The 13,822-nt window shown below is 41.9% G+C and overlaps 8 protein-coding genes across 8 annotated transcripts; 4 read left to right on the top strand and 4 right to left on the bottom strand.

Moving 5' to 3' along the window:
• Positions 1–130: 130 nt before the first annotated feature.
• On the bottom strand, positions 131–829 carry LOC120447583 (cuticle protein 38-like). The gene is made up of 2 exons (XM_039629051.1): positions 571–829; positions 131–511 (listed from the first exon to the last, which is right to left on the bottom strand). Exons 1-2 carry the CDS (start codon positions 748–750, stop codon positions 131–133), a joined length of 561 nt encoding a protein of 186 aa, XP_039484985.1. The 5' UTR covers positions 751–829.
• On the top strand, positions 762–1,368 carry LOC120447592 (cuticle protein 67-like). The gene is made up of 2 exons (XM_039629060.2): positions 762–980; positions 1,036–1,368. Exons 1-2 carry the CDS (start codon positions 846–848, stop codon positions 1,366–1,368), a joined length of 468 nt encoding a protein of 155 aa, XP_039484994.1. The 5' UTR covers positions 762–845.
• A 1,673-nt stretch (positions 1,369–3,041) lies between these two features.
• Positions 3,042–4,015, bottom strand: LOC120447589 (cuticle protein 38-like). The gene is made up of 3 exons (XM_039629056.1): positions 3,938–4,015; positions 3,491–3,683; positions 3,042–3,435 (listed from the first exon to the last, which is right to left on the bottom strand). The coding sequence occupies exons 2-3, from the start codon at positions 3,623–3,625 to the stop codon at positions 3,103–3,105; spliced, it is 468 nt and encodes a 155-aa protein (XP_039484990.1). The 5' UTR covers positions 3,626–3,683; positions 3,938–4,015; the 3' UTR covers positions 3,042–3,102.
• LOC120447585 (cuticle protein 38-like) lies at positions 3,714–4,312 on the top strand. Its single transcript, XM_039629053.2, has 2 exons — positions 3,714–3,893; positions 3,953–4,312. Exons 1-2 carry the CDS (start codon positions 3,714–3,716, stop codon positions 4,310–4,312), a joined length of 540 nt encoding a protein of 179 aa, XP_039484987.1.
• Positions 4,313–7,998: 3,686 nt separating this feature from the next.
• Positions 7,999–8,597, bottom strand: LOC120447586 (cuticle protein 38-like). Its single transcript, XM_039629054.2, has 2 exons — positions 8,418–8,597; positions 7,999–8,358 (listed from the first exon to the last, which is right to left on the bottom strand). The coding sequence occupies exons 1-2, from the start codon at positions 8,595–8,597 to the stop codon at positions 7,999–8,001; spliced, it is 540 nt and encodes a 179-aa protein (XP_039484988.1).
• Positions 8,355–9,269, top strand: LOC120447590 (cuticle protein 38-like). Its single transcript, XM_039629057.1, has 3 exons — positions 8,355–8,373; positions 8,628–8,820; positions 8,876–9,269. Exons 2-3 carry the CDS (start codon positions 8,686–8,688, stop codon positions 9,206–9,208), a joined length of 468 nt encoding a protein of 155 aa, XP_039484991.1. The 5' UTR covers positions 8,355–8,373; positions 8,628–8,685; the 3' UTR covers positions 9,209–9,269.
• Positions 9,270–10,925: 1,656 nt separating this feature from the next.
• LOC120447591 (cuticle protein 67-like) lies at positions 10,926–11,838 on the bottom strand. The gene is made up of 3 exons (XM_039629058.2): positions 11,761–11,838; positions 11,314–11,506; positions 10,926–11,258 (listed from the first exon to the last, which is right to left on the bottom strand). The coding sequence occupies exons 2-3, from the start codon at positions 11,446–11,448 to the stop codon at positions 10,926–10,928; spliced, it is 468 nt and encodes a 155-aa protein (XP_039484992.1). The 5' UTR covers positions 11,449–11,506; positions 11,761–11,838.
• LOC120447584 (cuticle protein 16.5-like) lies at positions 11,537–12,144 on the top strand. Its single transcript, XM_039629052.2, has 2 exons — positions 11,537–11,716; positions 11,776–12,144. Exons 1-2 carry the CDS (start codon positions 11,537–11,539, stop codon positions 12,142–12,144), a joined length of 549 nt encoding a protein of 182 aa, XP_039484986.1.
• The last annotated feature ends 1,678 nt before the right edge of the window (positions 12,145–13,822 follow it).

Genomic DNA, 13,822 nt, shown 5'->3' with positions numbered 1-13,822 from the left:
TGAGCACGGCCAGCTGCCAGTGGCTAATTCAATTTAAAGTGTCCGCCAGTCCCACAGTTTCACTTGCCTATTAAAGTAATTTCTAGTGATTTATCTCATTTTTCGTATATTTATTGTTCAGTCAAAGTCCTTATAAGAGAACTGAAGCGGCAGCCGGAAGCGCTTTATAGGCTAGTGGAGAAGTGTAAGCCAGCGGAGCGGAGTACGCCAAAGGAGACGAATAGGCCAAAGGAGCAGCCAACGGAGCTGCCAGAGGAGCAGCAGCGTACTTGGCCACTACTGGAGCAGCCACGGGAGCAATCACAGGAGCGGCGGCGATTCCATTGAAGTTCCTGGCGATCACCTGGCTGCTGGTGGCAGTCACAACTGGAGCGGGAGCAGCTACCACGGCAGCAGGAGCAGTGTAAGCCAGGGGAGCAGAGTAGGTCAGAGGAGCAGAGTAGGCCAGGGGAGCACCCAGAAGTCCAGGCTTGGCAGCAGCACAGGCAACGAGTGCGAGGACGACGACGGCCTGTGAACAAATAAGGTTGATTAGTTTAATCCTTTGAGGGTCCTTTTTCAAGAACATACGTATTTGAGCATGGTGGTATATTTCGTTGTTTTGCTTCTTCGGAAGGCTAGAAACTGTTTGATATCCCACTGCTCTTCGTGGAGCATATTTATACCCGAATGTCTGCTCAGCTCTGACTCATGATCGCACGCATTCAGTTCATTTAAATGCTGTGACAGTCTCCCGTTACCATTTACCATTTACCATATACCATTTACCATTTGCACTTTGCCGTAGTTTATGTGATTTCCCACTGCCGAGTGCAGAATGTGGAATAACTCTTGGTGGCCACTGAATGCGATGGCCTGAGGTCACAGACGCAGTCCCGATTCGGCGTATAAATAGTGGTGTGGAATGTGTTGAACGGCATCAGACAAGTTCAAGTTTTCGATCCGAAAGCACCAGATCAATAATCAAAATGTTCAAATCCGTAAGTTTGGAAACTTAACTTGCTGCCTTGTTTACTAATTGTATTCTATTCACAGACTGTTGTGTTCCTGGCCATCGTTGCCTGCGCATCTGCCAAGCCTGGACTCCTGGGTGCTCCTTTGGCCTACACTGCGCCCCTGGCTTACTCTGCTCCCCTGGCTTACACTGCTCCTGCTGCCGTGGTAGCAGCTCCTGCTCCAGTTGTGACCGCTACCAGTAGCCAGGTTATCGCCAGGAACTACAATGGCATCGCCGCTGCTCCGGTGATTGCTCCCGTGGTGGCCAAGTACGCGGCTGCTCCTCTGGCTGCTCCCTTGGCCTACTCCTCGCCTTTGGCCTACTCCACACCTCTGAGCTACGCCGCTGCTCCTGCTCCACTTCTCATTTAAATTTCAAAGCTGTGATCACCTATTACAACGATAATAAATTGAGATATATCTAGATATTATTAAATATGATATTTTTTTTGAATACGCAACGAATTAATATTTATTGCAAAAAGAAATGGGCAATGACAATGGCTTGAAGTTTGTTAAACATTTATAACCAATTTACTTACATTTTCATGTTCATTTTAAAATTCATGGGCTATCAGATACCTCTTACTTAGCTAGCGGAGGTGTAATGAAGAATAAGAAATGCAAGTAGCGAAGCGACATTTTACAGAAATGCACTATAGCGCCACCTAACGACGGCAATATTTATTAATTACAAACCTTTATTGTCTTTGACTGTGGTTGCTAAATTAATTAGTTGGTAAATTCTAAATTCTAAAGTAATGGAGTTCTTTCGCTAGCTTATGCATGCTGTCTTCAATGAGACAATACGGTCCCTACTATGTTTATACAACTCCCACAAACCGCCCAAAACTGTCAGGCCTTTTGATAAATGTTTTGATATTTTTTATACACGTTACTCGTAGAGTAAAAGGGTATAATAAATTCGTTGAAAAGTATGTAACAGGCCGAAGGAAGCTTTTCCGACCATATAAAGTATATATATTCTTCATCAGGATCAATAGCCGAGTCGATCTGGCCATCTCCGTCTGTCCGTATGAACGTTGATATCTCAATAAACTATAAAAGCTAGGAAGTTCAGATTCAGCATCCAGACTCCAGCGACATAGAAGCAGCGCAAGTTTATCGATTCATGTTGCCACGCCCACTCTAACACCCAAAGCTGCCACGCCCACACTTATGAAAAATGTTTAGATATTTTTTCATTTTTTTATTAGTCTTGTAAATTTCTATCGATCTGCTAAAAAACTTTTTGCCACGCCCACTCTAACGCCCACAAACCGCCAAAAACTTTCAGTGTTGAAGACTATCCTTCGCACTTCCACTAGCTGAGTAACGGGTATCAGATAGTCGAAGAACGCGACTATAGCGTTCTCTCTTGTTTTTTATTAGCTTCGTAAATTTCTATCGATTTGCCACGCCCAAAAACCTCCAAATTTTTTTTTTTTTTATTATTATTTTTTTTACCTATATTTGAGAAAATTTTAAAATTTCTAGTTCACACTTCCACTAACGGGTATCTGTTAGTCTCGACTATTGCATTCTCGCTAGTTATTATGTGCGAAAGCGATTCCTTTAACGTTTTATGTTCTACTTAACCAATCTCGATACGTCCCTGTTACTCTTTGAATAACGTTTTATTAAAACGGAATGCATATAAAATAATACAGAAGAGAGTGCTATAAATCAAAACATTCAAAAACATAGCAGTGATAGTTTTGGTCGTGGGAAAATGTTTCTGGCATATCGATGGAAATGTGTAAGACAAGTGATAATAAAATGTCTAGCTTTAATAGTTTCCGAGATCTCGATGTTCATGCGAGCGGAAAGACAGACGCACAGATCGACGAACAAACGGAAAAGTCTAGATCGACTTGCAGATGATCTTGATCATGAATATTCGGAATGAAAGTTCCGCATCGTTTCCCTCTACCAGTTACGAACTTCCTAACGAGTCTAGTACGCTATCTTTTATTCTGCGAGCAACCTGTGTTAAGCAAATCTATAGATCCAAAGCTTTTTCAGTAATTTTCTGTGGTCGTAAGTATCGATTTAACAGTTCATTTTTATTATATTTATCGTGTTAGATGATCACAGTTTAGTAATTTAGATGAGAACTGGTGCAGGAGCAGCGGCGTAGCTCAGAGGTGCGGAGTAGGCCAAAGGCGAGGAGTAGGCCAAGGGAGCAGCCAGAGGAGCAGCCGCGTACTTGGCCACCACGGGAGCAATCACCGGAGCAGCGGCGATGCCATTGTAGTTCCTGGCGATAACCTGGCTACTGGTGGCGGTCACAACTGGAGCAGGAGCTGCTACCACGGCAGCAGGAGCAGTGTAAGCCAGGGGAGCAGAGTAAGCCAGGGGCGCAGTGTAGGCCAAAGGAGCACCCAGGAGTCCAGGCTTGGCAGATGCGCAGGCAACGATGGCCAGGAACACAACAGTCTGTGAATAGAATACAATTAGTAAACAAGGCAGCAAGTTAAGTTTCCAAACTTACGGATTTGAACATTTTGATTATTGATCTGGTGCTTTCGGATCGAAAACTTGAACTTGTCTGATGCCGTTCAACACATTCCACACCACTATTTATACGCCGAATCGGGACTGCGTCTGTGACCTCAGGCCATCGCATTCAGTGGCCACCAAGAGTTATTCCACATTCTGCACTCGGCAGTGGGAAATCACATAAACTACGGCAAAGTGCAAATGGTAAATGGTAAATGGTAAATGGTAACGGGAGACTGTCACAGCATTTAAATGAACTGAATGCGTGCGATCATGAGTCAGAGCTGAGCAGACATTCGGGTATAAATATGCTCCACGAAGAGCAGTGGGATATCAAACAGTTTCTAGCCTTCCGAAGAAGCAAAACAACGAAATATACCACCATGCTCAAATACGTATGTTCTTGAAAAAGGACCCTCAAAGGATTAAACTAATCAACCTGATTTGTTCACAGGCCGTCGTCGTCCTCGCACTCGTTGCCTGTGCTGCTGCCAAGCCTGGACTTCTGGGTGCTCCCCTGGCCTACTCTGCTCCTCTGACATACTCTGCTCCCCTGGCTTACACTGCTCCTGCTGCCGTGGTAGCTGCTCCCGCTCCAGTTGTGACTGCCACCAGCAGCCAGGTGATCGCCAGGAACTTCAATGGAATCGCCGCCGCTCCTGTGATTGCTCCCGTGGCTGCTCCAGTAGTGGCCAAGTACGCTGCTGCTCCTCTGGCAGCTCCGTTGGCTGCTCCTTTGGCCTACTCTTCACCCTTGGCTTACACCTCTCCCTTAGCGTACAGTGCGGTTGCATCAGCTCCTGTTCTTCTTTAAAATCTTCAAAAGTAATAAAAAAAAATTAAACGAACTCCAATTTCTACCATTTTATTCGGCTCCGCTAATTGGATTTACCTCTGGCATACTAAGACCGCCGAAATCCGCAACCTGCTGATGGGACATTTGAAAGTTTCGAATGCAGGTCACGTAATGGTCATAAAAATTATTATCAGCTCAATGGCAGTTGCTGCCGTCCAGTGTTTGTTACATTAAATTGTGCGAAATTGATTTGTATTATGGGTTTATTTTTTTTCGGCTTTGAGCAAAGACCTTGGCAATTATGTCAAGGTCAAAACTGACCTTTGACCTATAGGAGCCACTGACTTGGCACTTGCTGGAATTGACTGACAGCGTTGGGTTGCCTATTTTCAAAATGTGCCTAGTCTTTAATGAAGTAAAAAATAAATGTTTGAAAGCATGTAAGGTAAAAGATATGTTCTACATGAAATAAATTCCATTTCTATACTGTAACATACCACGAGTAAGAGAGAAAGTACCAAGGAATAATGTCTAGAGGGTAGATCAGAAACATATTAGAATATATATTGGACTTGGGTCTTTTTGTCCGTTTGTTGGTATGGACGTCGATTAAAGCTAGGAAGTTAAAATTAACCATGCAGATTGAAGAGAATTAGACGCAGTGCAAGTTTTTTTTTTAGAAAATTATCACGACCACTCTAACGCTTAGGAAACCCAAACACCAAACAAACAATTTTGATAAACGTTTCTATTTCTTTTAATTTTACTAGTTTTCTCGACAATTTTAATGAACATTTCAATATTAATTTAAATCTCTTTTTATCACGAGGAACTTAATTATAGCGTTCTCTCTTGTTCTTACACCCTTAAAGAGGGTATATTGATTTTAACCGGAAGCTCTCACGCAAAAAAGGAGACATTTGCGGCCATATGAAGTAAATATATTCTTAATCAGTATCAACGTCAGTTTCAAGGTCCGCCTGTCCGTCCATCCGTTTTTATGCAGTCTAGTCTCCCAATTATATCGATTTTTATATAATGTGGATTTCTATATAATATAATATGGATATTATATATAATGCAAAAGTATTTGAGAATATTGGATAATAAATAACAGTTTCGTTGCTTTTAATCATAAAGAGTTCTTATTCGGTATGCAATAGGTTTGTATACTCCTTAATAGTAGAGTAAAAGTCTATACCAAGCCAGAGAACGCGTTCCCCGACTATCTGATACCCGTTACTCAGCTAGTGGAAGTGCGAACGAGAAAATTTAAGCAATGACAGTTTTTAGCGGCTTGTAAGCGTTAGAGTGGGTGTGACAAAAATATTTTTGGAAAACTAACAAAAATGTGAAAAAATATAAAAAGATTTTTAAAAAGTGTGGGCATGGGAACATGAATCGATTAAATCGAGCTGCGTCTATGTCACTGGAGTCTGGATGCTAAATCTGAGCTTCCTAGCTTTTATAGTTCTTGAGATCTCGACGTTCATACGGACAGACGGACATGGCCAGATCGACTCGGCTATTGATCCTGATCAAGAATATATATACAATATTTGCGTGTTAGTTATTGACGGTTTGTGGGCGTTTAACCCTGTACCGCATACAGAGCCATATATGGTTTCTCACTTTCAATAATTTTTTTTTGGCGATAAAACGGTACATACGCTCATTCATTGCTAACAGTTATTCTTCTTTGCTCTATTTTCAGTTGGAAATCGATGTGCAGAACTTTTTCATGTTGCCTTCTCTCGCGTTTTAATCAGTTTTGTGCAAGCACCTCAAGCAGACGAACGAAACTGAATATTGCTGTATTTGAAAATTAATTTACTCTATTAAAAAACACCATTAGCGATTGAAACTATTTTTTTTCGAAAAGAATATAAAGTTTTCTTGAATAATTAATATAATTTGACTATTCGGTAAGCATTATAAGTACTATTTTTTGCAAGAAACTGCTGACGCCATATATGGCTGTATATGCAGCAACATTCTTTCCACTTATGTGGGAAGCAATTCTGTTTCAACAAAAAAGCGATACAGTAAGAAAGACAAAAGTATATAGAAATCGAGTCTCCTAAGGCAGTTGATGTTTACAATCACCATATGGGTGGCGTTGATTTACTTGATTCTTTACTGGGACTTTATAGAATTCAATTGCGTTCAAGAAATTGGTATAAAAATATATTTTTCCACATGATTGATATGTGCGTAGTTAATTCGTGGATTTTATACCGTCGTAAGTCAGATCAATATATGCCACTGTTCGACTTCAAGCTTTACATAACTCAGCACCTGTGCAAGGCAGGTGAATGCATAGGAAGCCATATATGGCTTCGTATTTATACCCGTTACTCGTAGAGTAAAAGGGTATACTAGATTCGTTGAAAAGTATGTAACGGGCAGAAGAAAGCGTTTCCGACTATATAAAGTATATATATTCTTGATCAGGATCAATAGCCGAGTCGATCTGGCCATGTCGGTCTGTCCGTCCGTCTGTCCGTCCGTATGAACGTCGAGATCACAGGAACTACAAAAGCTAGAAAGTTGAGATTAAGCATACAGACTCCAGAGACATAGACGCAGCGCAAGTTTGTCGATTCATGTTGCCACGCCCACTCTAACACCCACAAACCACCCAAAGCTGCCACGATCACACTTTTAAAAAATGTTTTGATATTTTTTCATTTTTGTGTTGGTCTTGTAAATTTCTATCGATTTGCAAAAAAACTTTTTGCCACGCCCACTCTAACGCCCTCAAACCGCCCAAAGCTGCCACGCCCACACTTTTGAAAAATGTTTTGATATTTTTTCATTTTTGTATTAGTCTTGTAAATTTTTATAAATTTCCCAAAAAACTTTTTGTCACGCCCACTCTAACGCCCTCAAACCGCCAAAAACTGTCAGTGTTGAAGACTCTCCTTCGCACTTCCACTAGCTGAGTAACGGGTATCAGATACTCGGGGAACTCGACTATAGCGTTCTCTCATGTTTTGTCCTCCAAACTATGGCCCCAAAAAAAAAAATTTTCCAAATTTATGTTATTTTCAACTAAATAAAACAATATTTACATAAAAAAATGTTTTTCTTCAATATTTCTATGCTCATGCAGTAGAGGGTTAAGAGAGACAGAACGACGAACAGACGGAAGGCAGATCTACTCAGCTAGTGATCTTGATCAAGAATATAAATATATTTTATAGGGTCGGAAACGTTTCCTTCTTCTGTTACATAGTTTTCAACGAATCAAACATAACCTTTTACTCTACGAGTAACGGTTATAAAAAGGTTCCGTTATGTCCAAGAAAATTCTGTTAACTATTAGACCCTCTGTATTCACAACAAACTAGTATCTTCGTATATAGCATTTAGCTATGACTGGTTGCCGAGCCCAACATACGAATATGTAATGTGTAGCAATTCTAAGTACTTGAACTCCATTTTGTTTTAATGGCTCTCAATGATCAAATTTATTTTAGTCTATAAAAGTATCTGACCCATTTTTATTAAACACATAGGATACTCAAGAAGCTCCTAGTTTTGTTCGGTATTGCATTTCGTTAACTAATCGATTCTATAGTTTTATTCATAAATCGACAAGATTTTCAAATAATACAACAAGTTTGTTTTATTGACAGTATTTTCTTATGAAAGCTAAAATTTAGGAACTGAAGATGTATACATCACTTCTTTAATTTTCCTTATACTAGAACATGTGCAAGGGGGAGACCGTTGTATGCTAGAGGAGCAGAATAGGTCAACGGAGAAGAATAGGCCAGAGGAGCAGCCAACGGAGCTGCCAGAGGAGCAGCAGCGTACTTGGCCACTACTGGAGCAGCCACGGGAGCAATCACAGGAGCGGCGGCGATTCCATTGAAGTTCCTGGCGATCACCTGGCTGCTGGTGGCAGTCACAACTGGAGCGGGAGCAGCTACCACGGCAGCAGGAGCAGTGTAAGCCAGGGGAGCAGAGTAGGCCAGGGGAGCAGAGTAGGCCAGGGGAGCACCCAGAAGTCCAGGCTTGGCAGCAGCACAGGCCACGAGTGCGAGGACGACGACGGCCTGTGAACAAATCAGGTTGATTAGTTTAATCCTTTGAGGGTCCTTTTTCAAGAACATACGTATTTGAGCATGGTGGTATATTTCGTTGTTTTGCTTCTTCGGAAGGCTAGAAACTGTTTGATATCCCACTGCTCTTCGTGGAGCATATTTATACCCGAATGTCTGCTCAGCTCTGACTCATGATCGCACGCATTCAGTTCATTTAAATGCTGTGACAGTCTCCCGTTACCATTTACCATTTACCATTTACCATTTGCACTTTGCCGTAGTTTATGTGATTTCCCACTGCCGAGTGCAGAATGTGGAATAACTCTTGGTGGCCACTGAATGCGATGGCCTGAGGTCACAGACGCAGTCCCGATTCGGCGTATAAATAGTGGTGTGGAATGTGTTGAACGGCATCAGACAAGTTCAAGTTTTCGATCCGAAAGCACCAGATCAATAATCAAAATGTTCAAATCCGTAAGTTTGGAAACTTAACTTGCTGCCTTGTTTACTAATTGTATTCTATTCACAGACTGTTGTGTTCCTGGCCATCGTTGCCTGCGCATCTGCCAAGCCTGGACTCCTGGGTGCTCCTTTGGCCTACACTGCTCCCCTGGCTTACTCTGCTCCCCTGGCTTACACTGCTCCTGCTGCCGTGGTAGCAGCTCCTGCTCCAGTTGTGACCGCCACCAGTAGCCAGGTTATCGCCAGGAACTACAATGGCATCGCCGCTGCTCCGGTGATTGCTCCCGTGGTGGCCAAGTACGCGGCTGCTCCTCTGGCTGCTCCCTTGGCCTACTCCTCGCCTTTGGCCTACTCCGCACCTCTGAGCTACGCCGCTGCTCCTGCACCAGTTCTCATCTAAATTACTAAACTGTGATCATCTAACACGATAAATATAATAAAAATGAACTGTTAAATCGATACTTACGACCACAGAAAATTACTGAAAAAGCTTTGGATCTATAGATTTGCTTAACACAGGTTGCTCGCAGAATAAAAGATAGCGTACTAGACTCGTTAGGAAGTTCGTAACTGGTAGAGGGAAACGATGCGGAACTTTCATTCCGAATATTCATGATCAAGATCATCTGCAAGTCGATCTAGACTTTTCCGTTTGTTCGTCTGTCTTTCCGTCGGCATGAACGTCGAGATCTCGGAAACTATTAAAGCTAGACATTTTATTATCACTTGTCTTACACATTTCCATCGATATGCCAGAAACATTTTGCCACGACCAAAACTATCACTGCTATGTTTTTGAATGTTTTGATTTATAGCACTCTCTTCTGTATTATTTTATATGCATTCCGTTTTAATAAAACGTTATTCAAAGAGTAACAGGGACGTATCGAGATTGGTTAAGTAGAACATAAAACGTTAAAGGAATCGCTTTCGCACATAATAACTAGCGAGAATGCAATAGTCGAGACTAACAGATACCCGTTAGTGGAAGTGTGAACTAGAAATTTTAAAATTTTCTCAAATATAGGTAAAAAAAATAAAAATAAAAAAAAAAAAAATTTGGAGGTTTTTCGGCGTGGCAAATCGATAGAAATTTACGAAGCTAATAAAAAACAAGAGAGAACGCTATAGTCGCGTTCTTCGACTATCTGATACCCGTTACTCAGCTAGTGGAAGTGCGAAGGAGAGTCTTCAACACTGAAAGTTTTTGGCGGTTTGTGGGCGTTAGAGTGGGCGTGGCAAAAAGTTTTTTAGCAGATCGATAGAAATTTACAAGACTAATAAAAAAATGAAAAAATATCTAAACATTTTTCATAAGTGTGGGCGTGGCAGCTTTGGGTGTTAGAGTGGGCGTGGCAACATGAATCGATAAACTTGCGCTGCTTCTATGTCGCTGGAGTCAGTGTATGCTGAATCTGAACTTCCTAGCCTTTATAGTTTATTGAGATATCGACGTTCATTCGGACAGACGGAGATGGCCAGATCGACTCGGCTATTGATCCTGATGAAGAATATATATACTTTATATGGTCGGAAAAGCTTCCTTCTGCCTGTTACATACTTTTCAACGAATTTATTATACCCTTTTACTCTACGAGTAACGTGTATAAAAAATATCAAAACATTTATCAAAAGGCCTGACAGTTTTGGGCGGTTTGTGGGAGTTGTATAAACATAGTAGGGACCGTATTGTCTCATTGAAGACAGCATGCATAAGCTAGCGAAAGAACTCCATTACTTTAGAATTTACCAACTAATTAATTTAGCAACCACAGTCAAAGACAATAAAGGTTTGTAATTAATAAATATTGCCGTCGTTAGGTGGCGCTATAGTGCATTTCTGTAAAATGTCGCTTCGCTACTTGCATTTCTTATTCTTCATTACACCTCCGCTAGCTAAGTAAGAGGTATCTGATAGCCCATGAATTTTAAAATGAACATGAAAATGTAAGTAAATTGGTTATAAATGTTTAACAAACTTCAAGCCATTGTCATTGCCAATTTCTTTTTGCAATAAATATTAATTCGTTGCGTATTAAAAAAAAATATCATATTTAATAATATCTAGATATATCTCAATTTATTATCGTTGTAATAGGTGATCACAGCTTTGAAATTTAAATGAGAAGTGGAGCAGGAGCAGCGGCGTAGCTCAGAGGTGTGGAGTAGGCCAAAGGCGAGGAGTAGGCCAAGGGAGCAGCCAGAGGAGCAGCCGCGTACTTGGCCACCACGGGAGCAATCACCGGAGCAGCGGCGATGCCATTGTAGTTCCTGGCGATAACCTGGCTACTGGTGGCGGTCACAACTGGAGCAGGAGCTGCTACCACGGCAGCAGGAGCAGTGTAAGCCAGGGGAGCAGAGTAAGCCAGGGGAGCAGTGTAGGCCAAAGGAGCACCCAGGAGTCCAGGCTTGGCAGATGCGCAGGCAACGATGGCCAGGAACACAACAGTCTGTGAATAGAATACAATTAGTAAACAAGGCAGCAAGTTAAGTTTCCAAACTTACGGATTTGAACATTTTGATTATTGATCTGGTGCTTTCGGATCGAAAACTTGAACTTGTCTGATGCCGTTCAACACATTCCACACCACTATTTATACGCCGAATCGGGACTGCGTCTGTGACCTCAGGCCATCGCATTCAGTGGCCACCAAGAGTTATTCCACATTCTGCACTCGGCAGTGGGAAATCACATAAACTACGGCAAAGTGCAAATGGTAAATGGTAAATGGTAAATGGTAACGGGAGACTGTCACAGCATTTAAATGAACTGAATGCGTGCGATCATGAGTCAGAGCTGAGCAGACATTCGGGTATAAATATGCTCCACGAAGAGCAGTGGGATATCAAACAGTTTCTAGCCTTCCGAAGAAGCAAAACAACGAAATATACCACCATGCTCAAATACGTATGTTCTTGAAAAAGGACCCTCAAAGGATTAAACTAATCAACCTGATTTGTTCACAGGCCGTCGTCGTCCTCGCACTCGTTGCCTGTGCTGCTGCCAAGCCTGGACTTCTGGGTGCTCCCCTGGCCTACTCTGCTCCTCTGACCTACTCTGCTCCCCTGGCTTACACTGCTCCTGCTGCCGTGGTAGCTGCTCCCGCTCCAGTTGTGACTGCCACCAGCAGCCAGGTGATCGCCAGGAACTTCAATGGAATCGCCGCCGCTCCTGTGATTGCTCCCGTGGCTGCTCCCGTGGTGGCCAAGTACGCTGCTGCTCCTCTGCCTGCTCCATTAGCTACTCCTTTGGTTGCTCCCTTGGCCTACTCCTCGCCTTTGGCCTACTCCGCACCTCTGAGCTACGCCGCTGCTCCTGCACCTCTCCTCATCTAAGTTATCAACCTGTGATCACCTAGGACGAAATAAAAATACAAATTTAGTATACATTATAGGATGGGTTTTTTCTCTTGTTTTGTCTTTCATAAATATATATTACGTCGGATATCTTACGTTTCATTTAGAACTAAGATGATGTGATATTAATTGGCAATAAGAAATATTTGTTTTCCGCGTGCTTTTTGGATTTTAAGAGATTATTTGGGTAGAACCAAATTTTTGTAAAACGTATATAGCAACAGCTAATCGACTATAAGCAAATACATTTTCTGTCAATTTTTTTGCGTGATCCATCCATTTTTTCCGTGGGCACATGGTTTTTGCTAGTTTCGGCTCTCCGCTTATCTAAAACGCTTTCATGGCGCATTTCATGCATTGATGCACAATTTAAATAGCCATTTTGCGTTCGCGCGTTCAGATAGGAGATGGCAGTGCCTTGCCAGCTGCCAGAAGCCAAAAGAAGAGCCGGAAAAATCCCCGGCATATGTGTTATCGCCTGCCACGGACTGGAAATCCCCACGTCCTCAAGGATTTGCGCGTTGGCGCTTCTTTTCCCTTTTTCGTGGGTGCGTTTCCTCTTCATGGCCTGCCTTTAATTTGATTAGTTACAACTCGTGATTACCGAAACAGAAAAAGCAATAATTCCGAAGCGCAACAAACTCGCTGTATATTGACGTTTACCTACCAGGTCACCAAGTCACGCTACAACCGAAAAATCTGCAACTGCCACCAACAAAAATATTTGCAAAAAGTGTTAGAAAAAAGTGTAAGCTCTCCCGTCTAAATAATTAAAAGTTTGCCCTTGCCCAACGTCCACGCCCCTTCTTTGTCGGTTGTGTTTTGTTTGCCATTTTGTAATTGCTGTTAATGGCAAAAACAAGGAAAATGCTACACAGCCTCGACTGTGGAAATCCGGGAGCGAAAAGTCTCCCAACTTTACACGAAATTTGCATTAAAAAACCAGCTCCTGTGAAAGAGGGGGCTTACAAATATTTTTTTCTTTCCCGGACCGAATGCCTACATACCCTCGATAACCATTTATAAAATGATAAAGAGTTGTATGGGTTTAAAATGACAATAGTGAAAAGTATGAGATTATGATATAAAAATATATTTGTAGTTAAATAAGTCAATAAAACACTAAGTTCTGATGCGTTTACTCTGATAATCAATTTAGAAAGTTGGAACGTGTAATTAATGCTATTTTTGCAACCGAATCACTACCAGTTAAAAAATAAAAATTGAAAGGAACGTAACGTACACTTAATAGCCCCTTTAGCCCCGATAGAGTATTTAAAAAGTGTGTGGAGCAGGCTAAGACGAAGTTACTACATTCGGATTCAAAATTTGTTACCCTGCACCGAGAGGCCAGAGCATAGTTACCAAACTTTATGAGTTCTTCTTGCCCGTTTCGGCTGCCTTCTTCTTTTTAGCTGTTTGTTTGTCAGTCAGTATATGTTTTCTGCTGGCTGGTAATTTTGTTTGCCGACAAGGCGCAAAATGGTTGAATAATGGCCAGCGACATTTCGCTTAATGTTTGACTTGGCTGCAACATGAAATGTGATGCAGGATGCGACGGAACGAAACACCAGCTTTGGTACAAGAGCCAACAAATGTTTGCTAAGATAATTTCCTTGTTTGCCCCTTAATTTGATTATGAAAAAGCATTACTCGG

The sequence above is a fragment of the Drosophila santomea genome, chromosome 3L (genome assembly GCF_016746245.2).
Source record: "Drosophila santomea strain STO CAGO 1482 chromosome 3L, Prin_Dsan_1.1, whole genome shotgun sequence".
Taxonomy (NCBI): Eukaryota; Metazoa; Arthropoda; class Insecta; order Diptera; family Drosophilidae; genus Drosophila; species Drosophila santomea.
Note: the sequence above shows the minus strand (reverse complement) of the source record. Positions and strands in the feature narration are given on the sequence as shown.